Source organism: Triticum aestivum, chromosome 4D, assembly GCF_018294505.1.
Source record: "Triticum aestivum cultivar Chinese Spring chromosome 4D, IWGSC CS RefSeq v2.1, whole genome shotgun sequence".
Classification (NCBI taxonomy): Eukaryota; Viridiplantae; Streptophyta; class Magnoliopsida; order Poales; family Poaceae; genus Triticum; species Triticum aestivum.
In genome coordinates, this window is record NC_057805.1 from 49766400 (window position 1) to 49782138 (window position 15739).

General features: G+C 44.3%; 1 protein-coding gene across 1 annotated transcript; it reads left to right on the forward strand.

The window, feature by feature from the left end:
* The first annotated feature begins 5000 nt into the window (after positions 1–5000).
* Positions 5001–13448, forward strand: LOC123099571 (4-coumarate--CoA ligase-like 7). Its single transcript, XM_044521704.1, has 5 exons — positions 5001–6179; positions 12123–12309; positions 12480–12625; positions 12717–12784; positions 12978–13448. Exons 1-5 carry the CDS (start codon positions 5076–5078, stop codon positions 13204–13206), a joined length of 1734 nt encoding a protein of 577 aa, XP_044377639.1. The 5' UTR covers positions 5001–5075; the 3' UTR covers positions 13207–13448.
* Positions 13449–15739: the final 2291 nt, after the last annotated feature.

Consider the following 15739-nt stretch of genomic DNA (forward strand, 5'->3'; position numbering starts at 1 on the left):
GCCATTGCTTAGGTGCCTGTTTCAGACCATACAAAGATTTTAACAACTTGCACACCTTTCTCTCTTCACCCTTTACCACAAACCCGTCAGGCTGATCCATATAGATCTCCTCTTCCAACTCTCCATTGAGAAAAGCTGTCTTTACATCCATTTGATGAATGATAAGACCATAAGAGGCAGCCAAGGAAAGTAACACTCGAATGGTGGTCATTCTAGCAACGGGTGAATAGGTGTCAAAATAATCTTCGCCTTCTTTCTGAGTGTAGCCCTTGGCCACTAGCCGCGCCTTGTACTTATCAATAGTACCATCAGGCTTCAGCTTCTTTTTGAACACCCACTTACAGCCCACAGGTTTACAACCATATGGTCTATCAGTTAGTTCCCAAGTTCCATTAGAAAGAATTGAGTCCATCTCATTATGAACAGCTTCTTTCCAATCATCTACATCCGGAGATGCATATGCTTCTGCAATCGTCTTGGGTGTGTCGTCCACAAGGTATACAATGAAATCATCACCAAAGGATTTTGCAATCCTTTGTCTCTTGTTCCTTCTAGGAACTTCATTGTTATCCTTCTCAAGGACTTCCTCATGTGATTGTTCGAAATATTCATCAGTTGTACTAGATTCAGGAATTATCTCAGAAGAAAATCTAGCAATGCTATGCATATCTTTCATAGGAAATATGTTCTCAAAAAATGTTGCATCACGAGATTCCATTATAGTATCAACATGCATATCAGGTACTTCAGATTTTACCACTAAAAACCTATAAGCAATGCTCCGTTGAGCATACCCTAGAAAGACACAATCCACTGTCTTTGGTCCAAGTTTGCGTTTCTTAGGAATAGGAATATTGCCCTTTGCCAAACATCCCCAAGTGCGCAAATAAGAAAGTGATGGTTTTCTCCCAACCCACTCCTCATAAGGGGTTTTCTCTTTATTATTGTTGGGAACTCTATTCAGGACATGACATGAAGTCAATAGAGCCTCCCCCCACCATGCCTTAGATAAACCAGCAGTGTCTAACATGGCATTCACCAAGTCAGTCAATGTGCGGTTTTTCCTCTCGGCCACTCCATTTGATTGAGGTGAATAGGGAGGCGTCCTCTCATGAATAATACCATGTTCCTCACAAAATTCATCAAAAACTTTTGGAAAATACTCTCCACCACGATCGGACCTAAGACGCTTGATCTTTCTCTCTAGTTGATTTTCAACTTCAGCTTTATAGATTTTAAAGTAGTCTAATGCTTCATCTTTAGTTTGCAACAAATAAACATAGCAAAATCTAGTCGCATCATCAATCAAAGTCATGAAATATCTCTTTCCACCTTTTGTCAACACACTATTCATCTCACAAAAATCAGAATGTATGAGTTCTAGAGGTGCCAAGTTTCTCTCCTCGGCAGCCTTATGAGGCTTTCGAGGTTGCTTAGATTGCACACAACTATGGCACTTAGAACCTTTGGCAACTGTGAAGTTCGGAATTAAACTCATGCTGGATAGCCGAGACATTAAACCAAAATTAATATGACATAAACGAGAGTGCCAAATACTTGCATCATCATTAACACTAGCACAAATTTGGTTTATTGACTTATTGCAAAAATCTGAAAGAGAAAAGCGGAACAAGCCTCCGCACTCATAGCCTTTTCCTATAAATTGTCCAAATCTTGACACGATTACTTTATTGGACTCTAAAACTACCTTAAATCCATCTCGACATAGAAGGGAGCCGCTAACTAGATTCTTGTTCATAGTAGGGACATGCTGCACGTTCCTTAGTTGCACGATCTTTCCCGAAGTAAACTTCAGATCCACCGTGCCAATGCCACGAACAGAAGCATGTGACCCATTCCCCATTAGGACGGAAGAATCCCTTGCGACCTGATAAGAAGTAAACAGGGAGATGTCAGCACACACATGAACGTTAGCACCCGAATCAATCCACCACGAAGATGATTGAAATACTGAAAGCACAATAGGTAAATTACCATACCCATCAGTATTGCTAGCGGTCACCATGTTGACAGTCTTGGAGCTTGTTTTCCCTCTGCGGTCTGCACGTTCAGGGCATTCCTTGGAAAAGTGTCCAGGCTTCCCACAGGCGTAGCACTCTAGCTCAGCCTTGTTGAACTTCTTCTTCTTGAAAGTAGTAGTCTTGGTAGGCTTGTTGAAAACAGGTTTGTTCTTCCCTTTGTTCTTGTTCTGTGGGTACCTCTGCACCATGTTAGCAGTAGGCTGAACCTCACCTCCTTTTTCAGTGGTATCTTTAGCCCGAGCTTTTTCTTCAACATCAAGAGATGCAATCAGATTTTCAACTGATATCTCCTGTCTCTTATGCTTCAGAGTTGTGGCGAAATTCCTCCATGAAGGAGGCAACTTTGCAATCATGCACCCAGCCACGAATTTGTCGGGTAGAACACATTTAAGGAGTTCAAGTTCCTTCACAATGCACTGTATCTCATGAGCTTGTTCAACCACAGAACGGTTATTCACCATCTTGTAGTCATGAAAACTCTCCATGATGTACAGTTCACTGCCTGCATCTGTTGCACCGAATTTTGCATTCAGTGCATCCCACAGAATTTTTCCGTCGTTTATGTGCATGTACACATCACACAGACGGTCAGCAAGAACACTCAGAATGCATCCCACAAACATAGTATTGGCTTCCTGGAATTTTCTCCGATCTTCGTCGGTTATTCCCTCTGGAGCACCAACACTAGCGTGGAAAACTTTTAGAGCAGTAAGCCAGAGCGTGGTCTTCACCTGCCACCTCTTAAAGTGCACACCGGTAAACTTATCCGGCCTCAGTGCATCAGCAAATCCAGCCATAGTTAACTCAGGAAATTGCCTACAATTAGGTTTTTGGATTGTTGGAATATTAGGCAAGTTCATGATTAATTCCAGTAAATAATTCATGACTAGAAGAGATACTAGCATGCAATAATCTAGCAAACTAGAAGAACAGCAAGACATGCATAACAGCAGCAAACACGTAACAATAGCTGTAGAAACAGACATGAACAGAGGATGTTGGACGTACTGATCGTTAGCTATTATGGGTGCGACAGTGTTGATGACGATGTTGGCGACGATCTGCTGCTGACGGCGATGAATACGACGATGAGTAGCACCGCCCGACTTGGACGGAAGACGACCCGTGATGACGAATTTGAGCAGTCGCGCACAGCGCTTCCCAAAAACCTAATTCGTCCTCTCCCGGTGCAAGATCGCAAAGACGAACGGTTCCGGAGACCTGCTCTCCCACGCGCCGATGCACGCCGGCGTTTGGGATGGAGTAGACTACGATGGCGGCGCAAGTTGCGAGATGAGGCAAAACCCTAGGTGTTTTTCGGTGTGTCTCTGGCCGCAGCCGGTAGCTGTATATATTAGGACCAGAGGCGGTATTGTGTCGCGACCACAATCCCAAACCGACTCGGTTTCTAATTCGTATACTTACCGGACAAGAAATCAAAAACTTGTCTGCCAAGACATAAAAATAAAACGGCAAAAGGAAGCTGCGCTCCTGCAAGGAGACGGACCGGATTTCGGCGGACCATTCACGCGCATGTCGCATGTACGCGCCGCCTCGCCACGCCACGCCCCGGCCCGGCCCGGCCAGGCGAGGCGAGCGAGCGCGCGCGTGTGGTTTTCCCTTTCTCTTCTCACACACCACTTAGAGTGGTGGAGAGAACCCACTATATAAAGAGGTCCAACTCTTCTTCAACTTCCAAGGTGGGACTAAACTTAGCACCACCACTTGCCATTTTACACATGGGCTTTGAGATTTCAGAAATTGCTATGGGCCTAGCCCATTAATTCTAACAAACTTAACACTTCCCAAGACAATTTTGCTTATGTGACATGTATTTAATGAGGAAAGAGGTGTTTGTGGTAACATAATATATTACTCCCTCCGTCTATGTGTGTAAGTCACATTAAAAGCTGCATCGTGACCTAGGTGCAAGCTGATTGGAAGAGAAGAAAATCTGGACCGATCCTTCTTCCAATCAAAGTGCAAATTTCTTTCTTCTAAACGTAGCATTTAATCGTAGCAATTAAGAGGATGACATTTTAGCTACCCACGCAGGCCTACGTACTTCTTGCATGCAAAGCCATTTTAATTTCTTGCCTAATCAACGCATAGACGTGCTGCATGCATTGGCCATTACCTGAGAAAAAAACAGGAGAAAATGAGTTTTCGCTGGAAGATAACGAGGCATAGGAGGCAAAGTTCGCTGGCGAAAGAGACTGGGAGGGAATCGAGACGGGAAATTAATGAACGGCGCCTAAACATTTTGGGAAAACCTGATTTTCGTAAGGTGACTTACACACGTAGACGGAGGAAGTACTGTAACATAGCATTTCCCGAGGCAAAATGAGTGTATAAGCTAATAAATGAAGCCATCTATGACACTACTATTATGTTACTTTGCACTATGAAAATAGTAACTTAGATTAGTATCATATGCATGATACTAGTATAAGTTACTCCCCACTATGACATAGAGACTGAATCATCAAATTCCGTAGTAGGTATACTCTATCCGTTCCGCCATGAAGGGTACTAATACTATATTGTTTGACCCAGTTTATTAAGGGAGCGCCTGAACATCACATGCCTGAAAAAATGCTTCTTGTCAGACACAGCAGAACGAACCATCCTTGGTACATCCACCGCTATGTTTCGGACAGGGAAATCGTCGCGCATGTACTTCCTCCGTTCGAAAAAACTTGTTTCAAGTTTATTTCTTAAATTGATGTATCTAGTATCAATATTTGAGAGACAAGCTTTTTCGAACGGAGGGAATAGTAGTTTCGTTTTTAGTATATAAACTTGTTCGAACATATGGACATACTCACTGTATCTTACCTATAATATAAAAACTTTTTCTACACTAGTGTAGAAGGCATATCTTGTGCCGCATGAAGAATCGAGAGAGCTAGATAACACATATGCGTGCTCTGCTACCGCTGTCGCGAGACTTGTCGACTAGCCTGCCCGATTGATCACTGGTCCTTGTCAACTACCGCTGCTCATATCCATTGCCGCAGGCTTCCTTGTCAAATGCCACAGCTCGCCACCTCTGCGCCTCCCAACTCGTCACTTCACCTCACTCCCGACCCACGAGTTTCCCCGTTGAAAATGTCCAGCGCCCTCGCCGAACGCGGCGGCGCCATCGACGCCCGCACCGGCTACCGCGCAACCACCAGGTCGTTCGTCAGCCTCCGCCCGCCGCTGCCGCTCCCGCCGGCGGACGCCCCGCTCACATTCCCGGCCTTCGCGCTGTCGCTGCTGCCGTCGCCTCTCCCCGCCCACCCCGCGCTCCTCGACGCCGCCACCGGCGAGGCCGTCTCCTACCCGGCGTTCCTGTCCCAGGTGCGCGCGCTCGTGGGCGCCCTGCGATCGCGCGCGATCCCGCTCGGCCGCGGCGACGTCGCCTTCGTCCTCGCCCCCGCGCGGCTCGACGTGCCCGTGCTCTACTTCGCGCTCCTCGCCGTCGGCGTCGTCGTGTCCCCGGCTAACCCGGCCCTCACCGCCGGCGAGGTCGCGCGCCTCGTCGCCCTGTCCGGCGCGTCCGTCGCCTTCGCCGTCACCTCCACCGCCGCCAAGCTCCCCGCCGGCCTCCCCGTCGTCCTCCTCGACTCCACACACTTCCGCTCCCTCATGCACGACGACCAAGGGGAGAACGACTCGGCGCCGCTTGACGCCGGAGCAGTGTGCCAGTCGGCGACGGCGACGATCCAGTACTCTTCCGGCACGACCGGGCGGGTGAAGGCGGCGGCGCTGCCGCACCGGAGCTTCATCGCGCAGGCGGCGGGGTTCCATGCCCGGCACGTGAGGTCGCGGAAGGTCAACGAGAGGACTCTCATGGGCGCTCCCATGTTCCACTCCATGGGTTTCTTCTTCGCGCTGAACGGGCTGGCGCAGGGGCTTACCACCGTCGTGATGACGGACGCGGCCACGCGGGCGGGGTTGAGGGGGATGCTGGAGGCGGCGCAGCGGTGGGAGGTCACGGAGATGACGGCGGCGCCGCCCGTGGTGCTGGGGATAACCAAAGACCGGTGCCGGCTGACGAGTCTGGCGCGGGTGATCTGCGGCGGCGCCCCTCTGCCGACGTCGGTGGCGGAGCAGTTCCGCCGGCGCTTCCCTCACGTGGATCTGTGCATGGTTAGTGTTTCCAAACGTTTATGCTTTTTTTTTTGGAAGAAAACGTTTATGCTTTTCATCACTAACAAAAAGCAGTACAATACAAAGTTCAAACCACATGGTGTATGTGGTAAGCAACATCAAATCAAAACAAACAATGTCAACAAAAAGCACAAAGTTCAAAAGAAAAGTACACATATATGCAGGCAAATGAAAAGTACTTGTATATGGTCCAAAAGAAAGTACACCCAATGTTCATTAATATTTTCCCGTCCTAAAATTATGCGTATGTTGTTTCCTTTCTCTAACATAACTGGGATCGACAAACGCATCGTATAAATAAAGAACAAAATGGCAAGTAGCAGGTATACTGAACTTGGAATAGAGAGATGTCGTTGTCTGCTGGGTCTAGAACAATAGATGGGAATGGTTGATAAGTTCTGGTGAAATTACACTGCAAAAAAAAGTTATGGTGAAATGATGTCCCAGCCAGTTTCAAGAACCATTAGAAAAATAGCTGCGTGCTTAGCGTGCTCTGTTTGAATATGTGGTAAATTGGATTCAGAAAATGACATGACGTCCAAAGGGGATCAAAATGATGTGGCAAGTCTCGGAAGAAATCTTGGTAAGGCCAAATTACATGGATCAATATTCGAAATGTTTATGCTTTTCATCACTAACGAAAAGTACAGAGTTCAAAAAAACAGTACACACATATACAAGTAAAAGAAAAGTACACACATATATATATATACAGTCCGAAAAATGTACTCTCTTTATAAAGAAATACAAGAGCATTTTAGATCATTAAAGTAGTGATCTAAACGCTCTTGTATTTCTTTACAGAGGAAGTACAATAATGTTCATTGATACCTTTGTCTAGCATAAATGGGGTCGACAAACGCATTGTATAAAGAACAAATTCACAAGCAGCAGGTATATTGCACTAGAGAGATGTCTTCCCCTGGGTCTAGAACAATAAATTGTTTATAAGTTTTGGTGAAGGTAATAATGTCCCAGCCAGTTTCAAGAACCACTAAAAAATCGTTGCATGTTTAGTGTGCTCTGCTTGAATATCAGACAAATTGGATTCAGAAAATGATGTAGAGGTTCAAAGGGGATCAAAATGATGTGACAAGTCTCGGAGAAATCTTCACAAGGGCCAAATTATATGGGCATTTGGCGAATCAGCGCCATGCTTTGACTATAGGAGCAACACTCAACTATTCCTTGCCATGGTGAAATCTATTGTTCATTGCTTTTGATATAGCTTATTCCACATACTTTCAACTAGCTTTTTGTCCGTGATGGTCTTTTTAAGTAATTTTAAGATTCGTGCAAACTTTTAGAGGGGTGGGGGGTGGGGGGGGGGGGTGTACTGAAGCAAAACTCATAACTTGAATCTAAACTCAGAAAACATAATAATTTTACTGCACCAACTTTCAAATTTGAATCAAAAGAAGCCAAAAATGGAAGGGAAACCAGACAAAAAGATTACCATAGATCTAAACTTGCTTCTACCTCTTCCCTCTCCCGGCAGTGATACACATAGATGTCTTTGGGATCTTGGATTTGGTTGGTCCCCATGGAGATCCGCACTATGGAATGCATCATATTAGTCTGCACACATAGGAGTCTAACAATGTCCAAGGGCCGCTAACAGCGGGTCTGGCGGGATAAAGGCCGACGACATAATTTGGCATGATGGTTGGCAATAAGAGGGCGTGCGTCGATCGATGCACGCTAGTGGGGACGGCGGCTGACGGTGAGATGGACAATATCGACTTATGGCTGGAGGGGACATCGTTTGGAGGATGAGTGAGCAAACCAGGAGGTTGGAGTGAGAACCGACCTAGAAATAGGAAGGAAGAGAATGAGTGTAGCAGGTGGGTTCGGTGGGATATAAAGAAGAAGAAAACGGAGCATACCTACTTATGTGTGTTTTCTGAATTCGATCGAGCACTACTAAAGATGGTTATCACATAGTAGTGCTTAGTAACAAGTTTTCAAACTTAACATGACAATTTCATGAGGAAAGAGTAATACAAACCGGAGGGTTTGGTTTTTCGAGTGAACTATACATGACCGACTTTCTTCGGCATGAAGCTCAATAAGCTAGTGCCATAGGACAGACAACACATGTCGAAAGAATTGGTAAAACAAGAAAAATATAGATATATCAATTGAGAAAAACCATAATAATTGACCACCTTAGAAAAAAAATGTTGTAGCGTTGCACATTCAATGTCCCCACCAACTATGTTAGACTGGTCAGACACGTCTTACACTAAGTTAAAGAAAAGTTGTAGCGAAACTATTTGTGTGGCAATAATGTTGTTTTAAAAAACTAACCGGAGGCCCTTCCACCATTATGGATAAAGCAAAACTGCCATATTCCCCTTTGCAGATTCCGCTGCTGAATGAGATATTTTAGGATCAATTCATCAGGTAGGATGAAATGAGAGAAAGGGAAGATGCTAGTAAATCAACAAATATGAATGCGCTTGGTTGGTGTCCAAAAGTGAGGTAGCCTTCAACTCCAAAACTTGCCAAAAATTGATAAGTTTAGGGAGGTTCGCAAAGTAGATGTCTTCCAATCAAGTGGTAGCCTTTTTTTTGGCTTGCCTACGTATTGGCAGGCCAACTTCTGACACCAAACCAAGCAACCCTTGCATATTTGTACGACAGTAAATAAGTACTTACAATTGCGATTGTTTCAACGTTCTTTTTTGTTGTTGTTGCAATGGTGATTGTTTGAAAGTTATCTTTCTTTTACGGAACAAAAGGTAGTACGACTATTTTCGATTGTGACATCGATGGACGCTAAGTAAGATACAAAATTGTGATGTTGCTGACCCTAATTGTATTCACAATGCTCCACTTGTATCAGAATACAACTAATGTGACGATCGCGGATGTGGACAGGACAGCCAAAACAAAGACTAATCCACCCGTACAACATCACACACAAAAAGTCATTACGACTTTTAATTTGGAAACAACCACCTGTAAAACTGAACCAACGAATTGCGTCGAACTGAACAATGGCAGAGATAGCTTATGTTAGCCTAAAAAAGAACATGTATCCATTTCTCCTTGGAGCATTTGCTTCGTCACCTCTTTGTTAGAATGTCTTTCGGAAAACCTTTAGTCTTATTTTTTCTTTAAAAAGAGATATATGTATATACATTCCTTTTCTTTTTAATGAGTGTGCTTCAGTTTAGAGAGTGCTTCTACTTCAGTTTTCAAGGTTCAAGCAAGGCCCATTTAGAATTAGGGTGTAGGGACCAGAATGAAAGAAAAGGAGAGTAGCTAGCGATCTACGCAATTGAAAATCCTGTACTACTCCCTCCATCCCAAAATATAAGAACGTTTTTCATACTACACTAATATGAAAAACGTTCTTATATTTTGGGACAGAGGGAGTACCATATAGAGGCATCGAGATTCCAGAAGAACGTTGCAAGTAGTACATGGGGAACACCGTGATGACTGTAGTTTTTACCTTTTTGTTTTTGCCAATCACCGTGATGACTGACGAGCAGCGAGCCTCTTCGGGTACTCCAACGGGACACATCTAGTATGGGATACTCTTTTCATTGGTTTGTAATTTGGGTATGGATTTTTAGGTCTTCAATTGACTTAAAATATATTATTATATTTTTCAAAAAAAAATTCATCATCAAATGAAGTTCCTAACCATATATTTTTACGGCATATTATACATATTTTATTAGTTAAATTATAAAGATATGCCTGACTTGTAACCAACCGAAGAGAGTATTAGAAAAGTAACTGTCTTTTGTGGAGATAGAAAAATAATAAAATATTAGTAATACTGCCGCAATATTTTTGCTTGACCTTCACCGGCCTCACACTAGTACTAATAGTATATATGGATAGTAAGCATTCACACGCGTATAAATAAAATACATAAAATATGTTGTAAGAAAACATGTGGCAATTTCACCAAAAGTACAGCTTTCATGTTGGGAAGAGAAATGTGCTTAATATTGTAGCAGTATTTTGTCTCCAAACTTCTTAAAAGATAAACCAAATTAAATCTCACATGCAACATGCGGGCGATGAACTGTTAGTTCTAGTTTATCTAAAGCCACTTCTCCGCCAGAGCTTAACACAGCTCAAGCCCTGCCTCGTCCACATGGTTTAGTGATTCATCATTTCCTTGGAAGTATGATTTGGATCAGTCAATTCCGTGTGGAGAGAAGCGTCTGGCCCTGAGGCCGAGCCAGGAGCAAGCAGTCGCAGGCGAAGGAGAGTTCTAGGTTAGACAAGTGCCAGTGGGGAGGGGGCCTTTTGGTTTTGATCCCCGGTCGGATTAGACATAGCCCGAGCAGGAGACGTGGTCGACCCGGCTGGTGGCGGCGAGACTCAAGAGGGAAATCGCTCGAGGCTAGGCAGGGGAAACTAGGGAAGAATTGCACGAAGCTTTAAGGAAGGAGTCCTGCTTCGGTACAACCCCCTCACAAAATGTATAAAGGGTAAAATGGACTTTTGACAATTTGTATCTACTTTTATATATGGACAATGCTTTGGCTAGAGGAAGAAGACATGGCAACCCTCAATTAGACGGCTCTAGCAAGATCCATTGAAGCCAAATGCTTTCTCAATCACCTAAGGTATAGGTGATCCCCTCACCGACGGTGCTCTTTGTTGATCAGAGACAACGGTGACCACTGATGGTAGGGCACGGTCATTTTGATAGCCAGTGGTGGTCGCGGGAGAGCATATGCACCGTGTAGATCTCAGAGGTGATCGGCCAGGCACGTCGAGCGTAGGTAGGTCGGGTATGGTTATGGTGCGGGAATTGAGGTTTCAAAATTAGACAATATTGACGTAGCAACTTATTTTTTTCCAGTTGAGTTTATGTAGGACATCCTTCACAAAAGAAATGTGGCATGAAAGATGAGTGTACATAAACAATACTAGTCTAACATGATAATCTTAAGTAACAACAATTCGGGCATCGTTCAATTTAAGCTGCTACGGCGGGCTGTAGCCCTCACACACACAAGAAGGTACATGGAAAGACATATAGAGAGCCAGAAACGAGCTACAACAAGTACCCATAGTTCGCGCCATAGTCAAACTATAATCTAGTTATTTGAATTTTTGATTGAAATTCAGTCAAGTTGACGTGGACATTTGGTCATTGATCAAGTCGAAAACAGCAGTAGCGGAAATTTTCAGTGTTCAATGTTGCCCGGAATATTTCAGAAACCAAAAGTCTGGAACCACAGTGTCCACTGTCAGCCTTGGATCCTTGGAACCAAGCACAGAAACACAGTACGTACCCAACAGCATTGAACGCATGATTCCATCCTTGTTCTTGAGGCACATCTGTCGTGGTTCGTATGCATGCCTGCCATGTCGCCGGGGGACATGGGAGTACCCAAGTTTACGATTCCTGCCGCGCCATGCATGTTCTCAGTGCCTCTCCTGCAATGATGCTGCTTCAGCAATCCATCCCCGGGATCGATGCTGGTTGCTGGATCACAAACCATGTGATGGGACTGGGATCGCACAAAATCTCCGACGCGCGCCAGCCAGCCGACTAGATCATGATCTCGGCCGCTTTTGACCGCGGACAGTTGCGTTACTTGCACATCACTCACTCGCTGCATTTGTCCATGTGTTGCATCAGCAACGACTTGGCCAGTAATAAGTGGTTTGTCGGACCCGAATCTGGTAGATCTGAATCTCGTTGGATCTGTTCACGAGCAATGCAGGAGCATGTCAATTGTAAAAAAAAAAAATCGAGATTGGTAATTAATTATTTAATTTGTCAACGCCTGTGCTTCCTATGTTCTCCTGGCTTGCGAGCATTGAAATCTCTTTCAAGTTGCCTATGTGTTTGAAGCCGTTCGTAGTTGGAAGAGCCATTTCTGTCGACGGAGATTTTCAGTACGTTTTCTGAAACCTTGTGGCGTAAATCCGCTTCAGGGTTATGGCTCGACGGAGGCCGGAGGCATTTCCTTGATGATCGACCGGGACGAGTGCTCCCGCGTAGGCTCCGCCGGCCGAATCTCCCACAACGTCGAGGCGAAGATCGTCGACATCGTCACCGGCGAGCCCTTGCCGGTCGGGCGGAAAGGGGAGCTGTGCGTGAGAGGTCCTTCCATCATGACAGGTGACCCCGTGAACATTTTTTTTGACCTGCTGACCGTAGAACAATCGTTCTACGGTATTTTCATTAATAAATAAAATATATACAACGCACATCGCCCTGGGTTGGTTATTTCAGGCGCGTAGATTGTTGTGAGGCTGCGCTGAGATTACTTGGTTTTTGTGTCTGTGCAGGTTACGTAGGCGACGACGAGGCGAACGCGGCCGCTTTCGATTCGGAAGGCTGGCTCAAGACCGGCGACCTTTGCTACATTGATCAGGATGGGTTTCTGTTCGTTGTCGACAGGCTCAAGGAGCTCATCAAGTACAAGGCCTATCAGGTCTGCTCTTATCAGCTCATGAACAACGTGTTATTATCATGTAGCACTAGCAATTTGGCTCGCATGGTTGATGGTAAACTGAACACTGCAGGTCGCGCCCGCAGAGCTGGAGCTTGTCCTGCAATCGTTGCCAGAAATTGTCGACGCTGCAGTCATGCCGTAAGTTAACCCCCGCTAAAATAGTACTCCCTCCGTCCCATAATATAAACGCTCTTATATTATGGCGCGGAGGGAGTACAATCTCGAAAAGGCTCGTTCATACTCTGAATCGAACTTGTTGGCTGCTTTCTGCATTACAATATGCTCTGAATTTTACAATAACATGGCAGATATGTGTCCACCGAATTTGCAGATATCCTCACGAAGAGGCAGGAGAGATACCCATGGCGCTCGTGGTGAGGCAGCCCGGGAGCAAGGTCACGGAGGCGCAGGTCATGGAGCATGTGGCGAGGCAGGTCGCGCCGTATAAGAAGGTCCGCAAGGTGGTGTTCGTCGACTCCATACCCAAATCGCCGGCCGGGAAGATCCTGAGGAGGCAGTTGTCAGACCATATGCAGCCTTGCCATGTGTCCAGACTGTGATGAACCTTGTGACCATCGGCGAGATCCTCTTCTGTATGTGCTGCCATGGGCAGAAACAAGACTCTCAATATCGTCAGGTGTGCATGGTGCTATACAAATAAAATGGATGGTAAATGACGCCCCATCCCATTGTATATGTAGTAGTAGCAGATCGCAACCGTGGACTGCTCAAAGTTAAGAGTTCAAACCATGTAGTGCCGTCTTGGAACATGATGTCGTAAAGTATTTTATTTTTGAGGGAATTGCATAAATACACATCTTTTAGAGTTGAGGTAACACAAAACCACAACTCCAGAGGGTTTTAACAGAAAACCACAACTTCAGTTCTCATCGGTAACAAAAAACACAAATTTGTTCTGATTAGTCGGTTAAGGAGAATTATGGCATGTGGGTTCAGTTCTGAATGATCAAACGGGAAATGTTCAACCAATTTAGCCCGGACATTTTAAAATTTGGAAAGTTTTTGGAAGAATCGGTCAAATTTTCTTCAAAAAATCAAAATATTCAATTTTTTTTGGAAAATTATAGTAATTCAAAACATGTTAAATGATCAATCCGGGAATTTTTAGCCAATTCGGCCCAGCCATTTAAAATTTGGACAGTTTTTGTAAGATAAAACTGGTTGATTTGTGTTTTTTGTTATTGCTTAGTTCTGGAGTTGTGGTTTTCTGTTAAATCCTCTAGTGTTGTGGTTTTGTGTTACCTTACCCCCAAAAGTTGTGTATTTGTGCAATTCTCTCTTTATTTTTCTTGGTCTAGTTGTATGCGTATGCGTTTTTGCACATAGAATTTATACAACTAGATGATACCCTGCACGTTGTTGCGGGAATATTTTGCAACATATTTGAATGTGATTCATTGCATGAAACGTGAATATTTGAAGTAATAATATCAAAAGCTAAAACTAAAAATACATATTATGTTTGATTTCTATACAGTTGTCAAATTTTTATTAAATATATATAGCGTAATAGAATGGAAATTCTCATGTATGTTTGCATGTTGAGATGAGTCTTTTTTCCATGCATGTCACGATGAAGTGGCATATGCTCGCATGTTGAGAGGCATATGGTAATGGGGTGGGCCTTTTCTCATGCATATTGTGCGATGATGTGGCATGCTTACATGTTGAGAGAAATAGTTAGTGGGGGCTAGCTATTTAGATATAGAAGATTAGTCATGATCGTACAAAATTTGTGCTATGTGATGATGTGGCATGCTTGCATGTCAAGAGAAATAGTTAGTGGGGGCTACCTATTTAGATATAAAATATTGGTCATGATCGTATAAAATATGTGCTATGTTACATTGGTTCAACGCGCGGGGGGGGGGGGGGGGGTGCCCCTCTCGTTCCGCCGTAGCTACGCCCCTGAGTAAAGAGGACGTGTAGTAGGTGACAACTGCGAACCCCACGAGAATGGTCAGTCCGCCGATCCATCCCAGCCGCGCGAAGGTCCATGGGATAGCAAGCACTATCGAGCCGAACAGAACAGTGAGGACATGAGCGGTCGCTGTGGACAGTCCGTCGCATGTCTTCCGTGCTCCACGTACATCACTCTCTGGCGCCCCTCTGACTTCTTTGCATGGTTCACGATTGAAAAGAGAGCGGAAATATAATGAAAGATCATGTTGCAGCCACTAAAGAGTCTCGAGCGATCATACTATGTTCTTTGCAAGATTTAGTGAGATAACATTTTCAATTTGAACCATATTAGAATGTTCATAAGCAAGTGTTTTTTAATGGTATGAGTATGTTGAATGCACAAGGTCGTTAATGAGGTAGAAGGACAACATCCATGTCCGCGTTGAAATTGCAATTTGTTAGCCCTCATCTGTTGTGGCATCGAACTGGAAGAATTGGCTGGGTAGAGAAACTAAAATCAAGAACATGATTTTGAGATGAAATCACATACTTGTATTTATAATTTGTGTTTTAACAATAGTGTTATCCTTAGATTAGGCTAGGAGTGTATTTGTTTATTTGGGATGTCTCACACCTTATAAAAGTAATCTTTATTTATGTCTAACCCCACATAAGGGTAGAAGTACATTTGTTTATTTGTGTGATCCTACATGTGAACTCACCATCAACTCCAACCTTTACAAGTAGAATGATACATAAAAATAAAATAATAAGAAAAATCGGAACAAAACCCCCAAAGGGAAAAGAAACCAAAACAGAGAAACAAAAAATAGGAACAGAACCAGAGGAAAAAACCAGGAGAAAACCAAAAAACGTGGAAGAAGAAGAAAACCAACGAAAGAAATAACAACGAACAAGACAACTATCTGAACCCCGGAGTAGGCCGGCCCAACTGGCTCCGCTGCGGGCATTTCCTCACAATTTGCCGCCCATCTGCGGCAAGTAGGAATTGTCGACGGGCCAACGCGTGGGGGAGTGGGCTACGTTGGTGGGCCTGCCTCCCTTTTCCTTCTTCTTCTGTTCTTTTCTTTTTTTAAACAGAAAATCAAGAAAATCTAAAAAAAAATCAAGAAGGCTCTAGAGGAGGGTACGTAGATGGGTATATTTTCA

Excerpts from the sequence above, each read along its gene's own strand:
- LOC123099571 (XM_044521704.1), top strand. The coding sequence starts at position 5,076 with ATGCCACAGCTCGCCACCTCTGCGCCTCCCAACTCGTCACTTCACCTC. Across the intron at positions 12,310-12,479 it reads AGGTCCTTCCATCATGACAG|GTTACGTAGGCGACGACGAG; the intron begins GTGACCCCGTGA and ends GTGTCTGTGCAG. Across the intron at positions 12,785-12,977 it reads GTCGACGCTGCAGTCATGCC|ATATCCTCACGAAGAGGCAG; the intron begins GTAAGTTAACCC and ends CCGAATTTGCAG.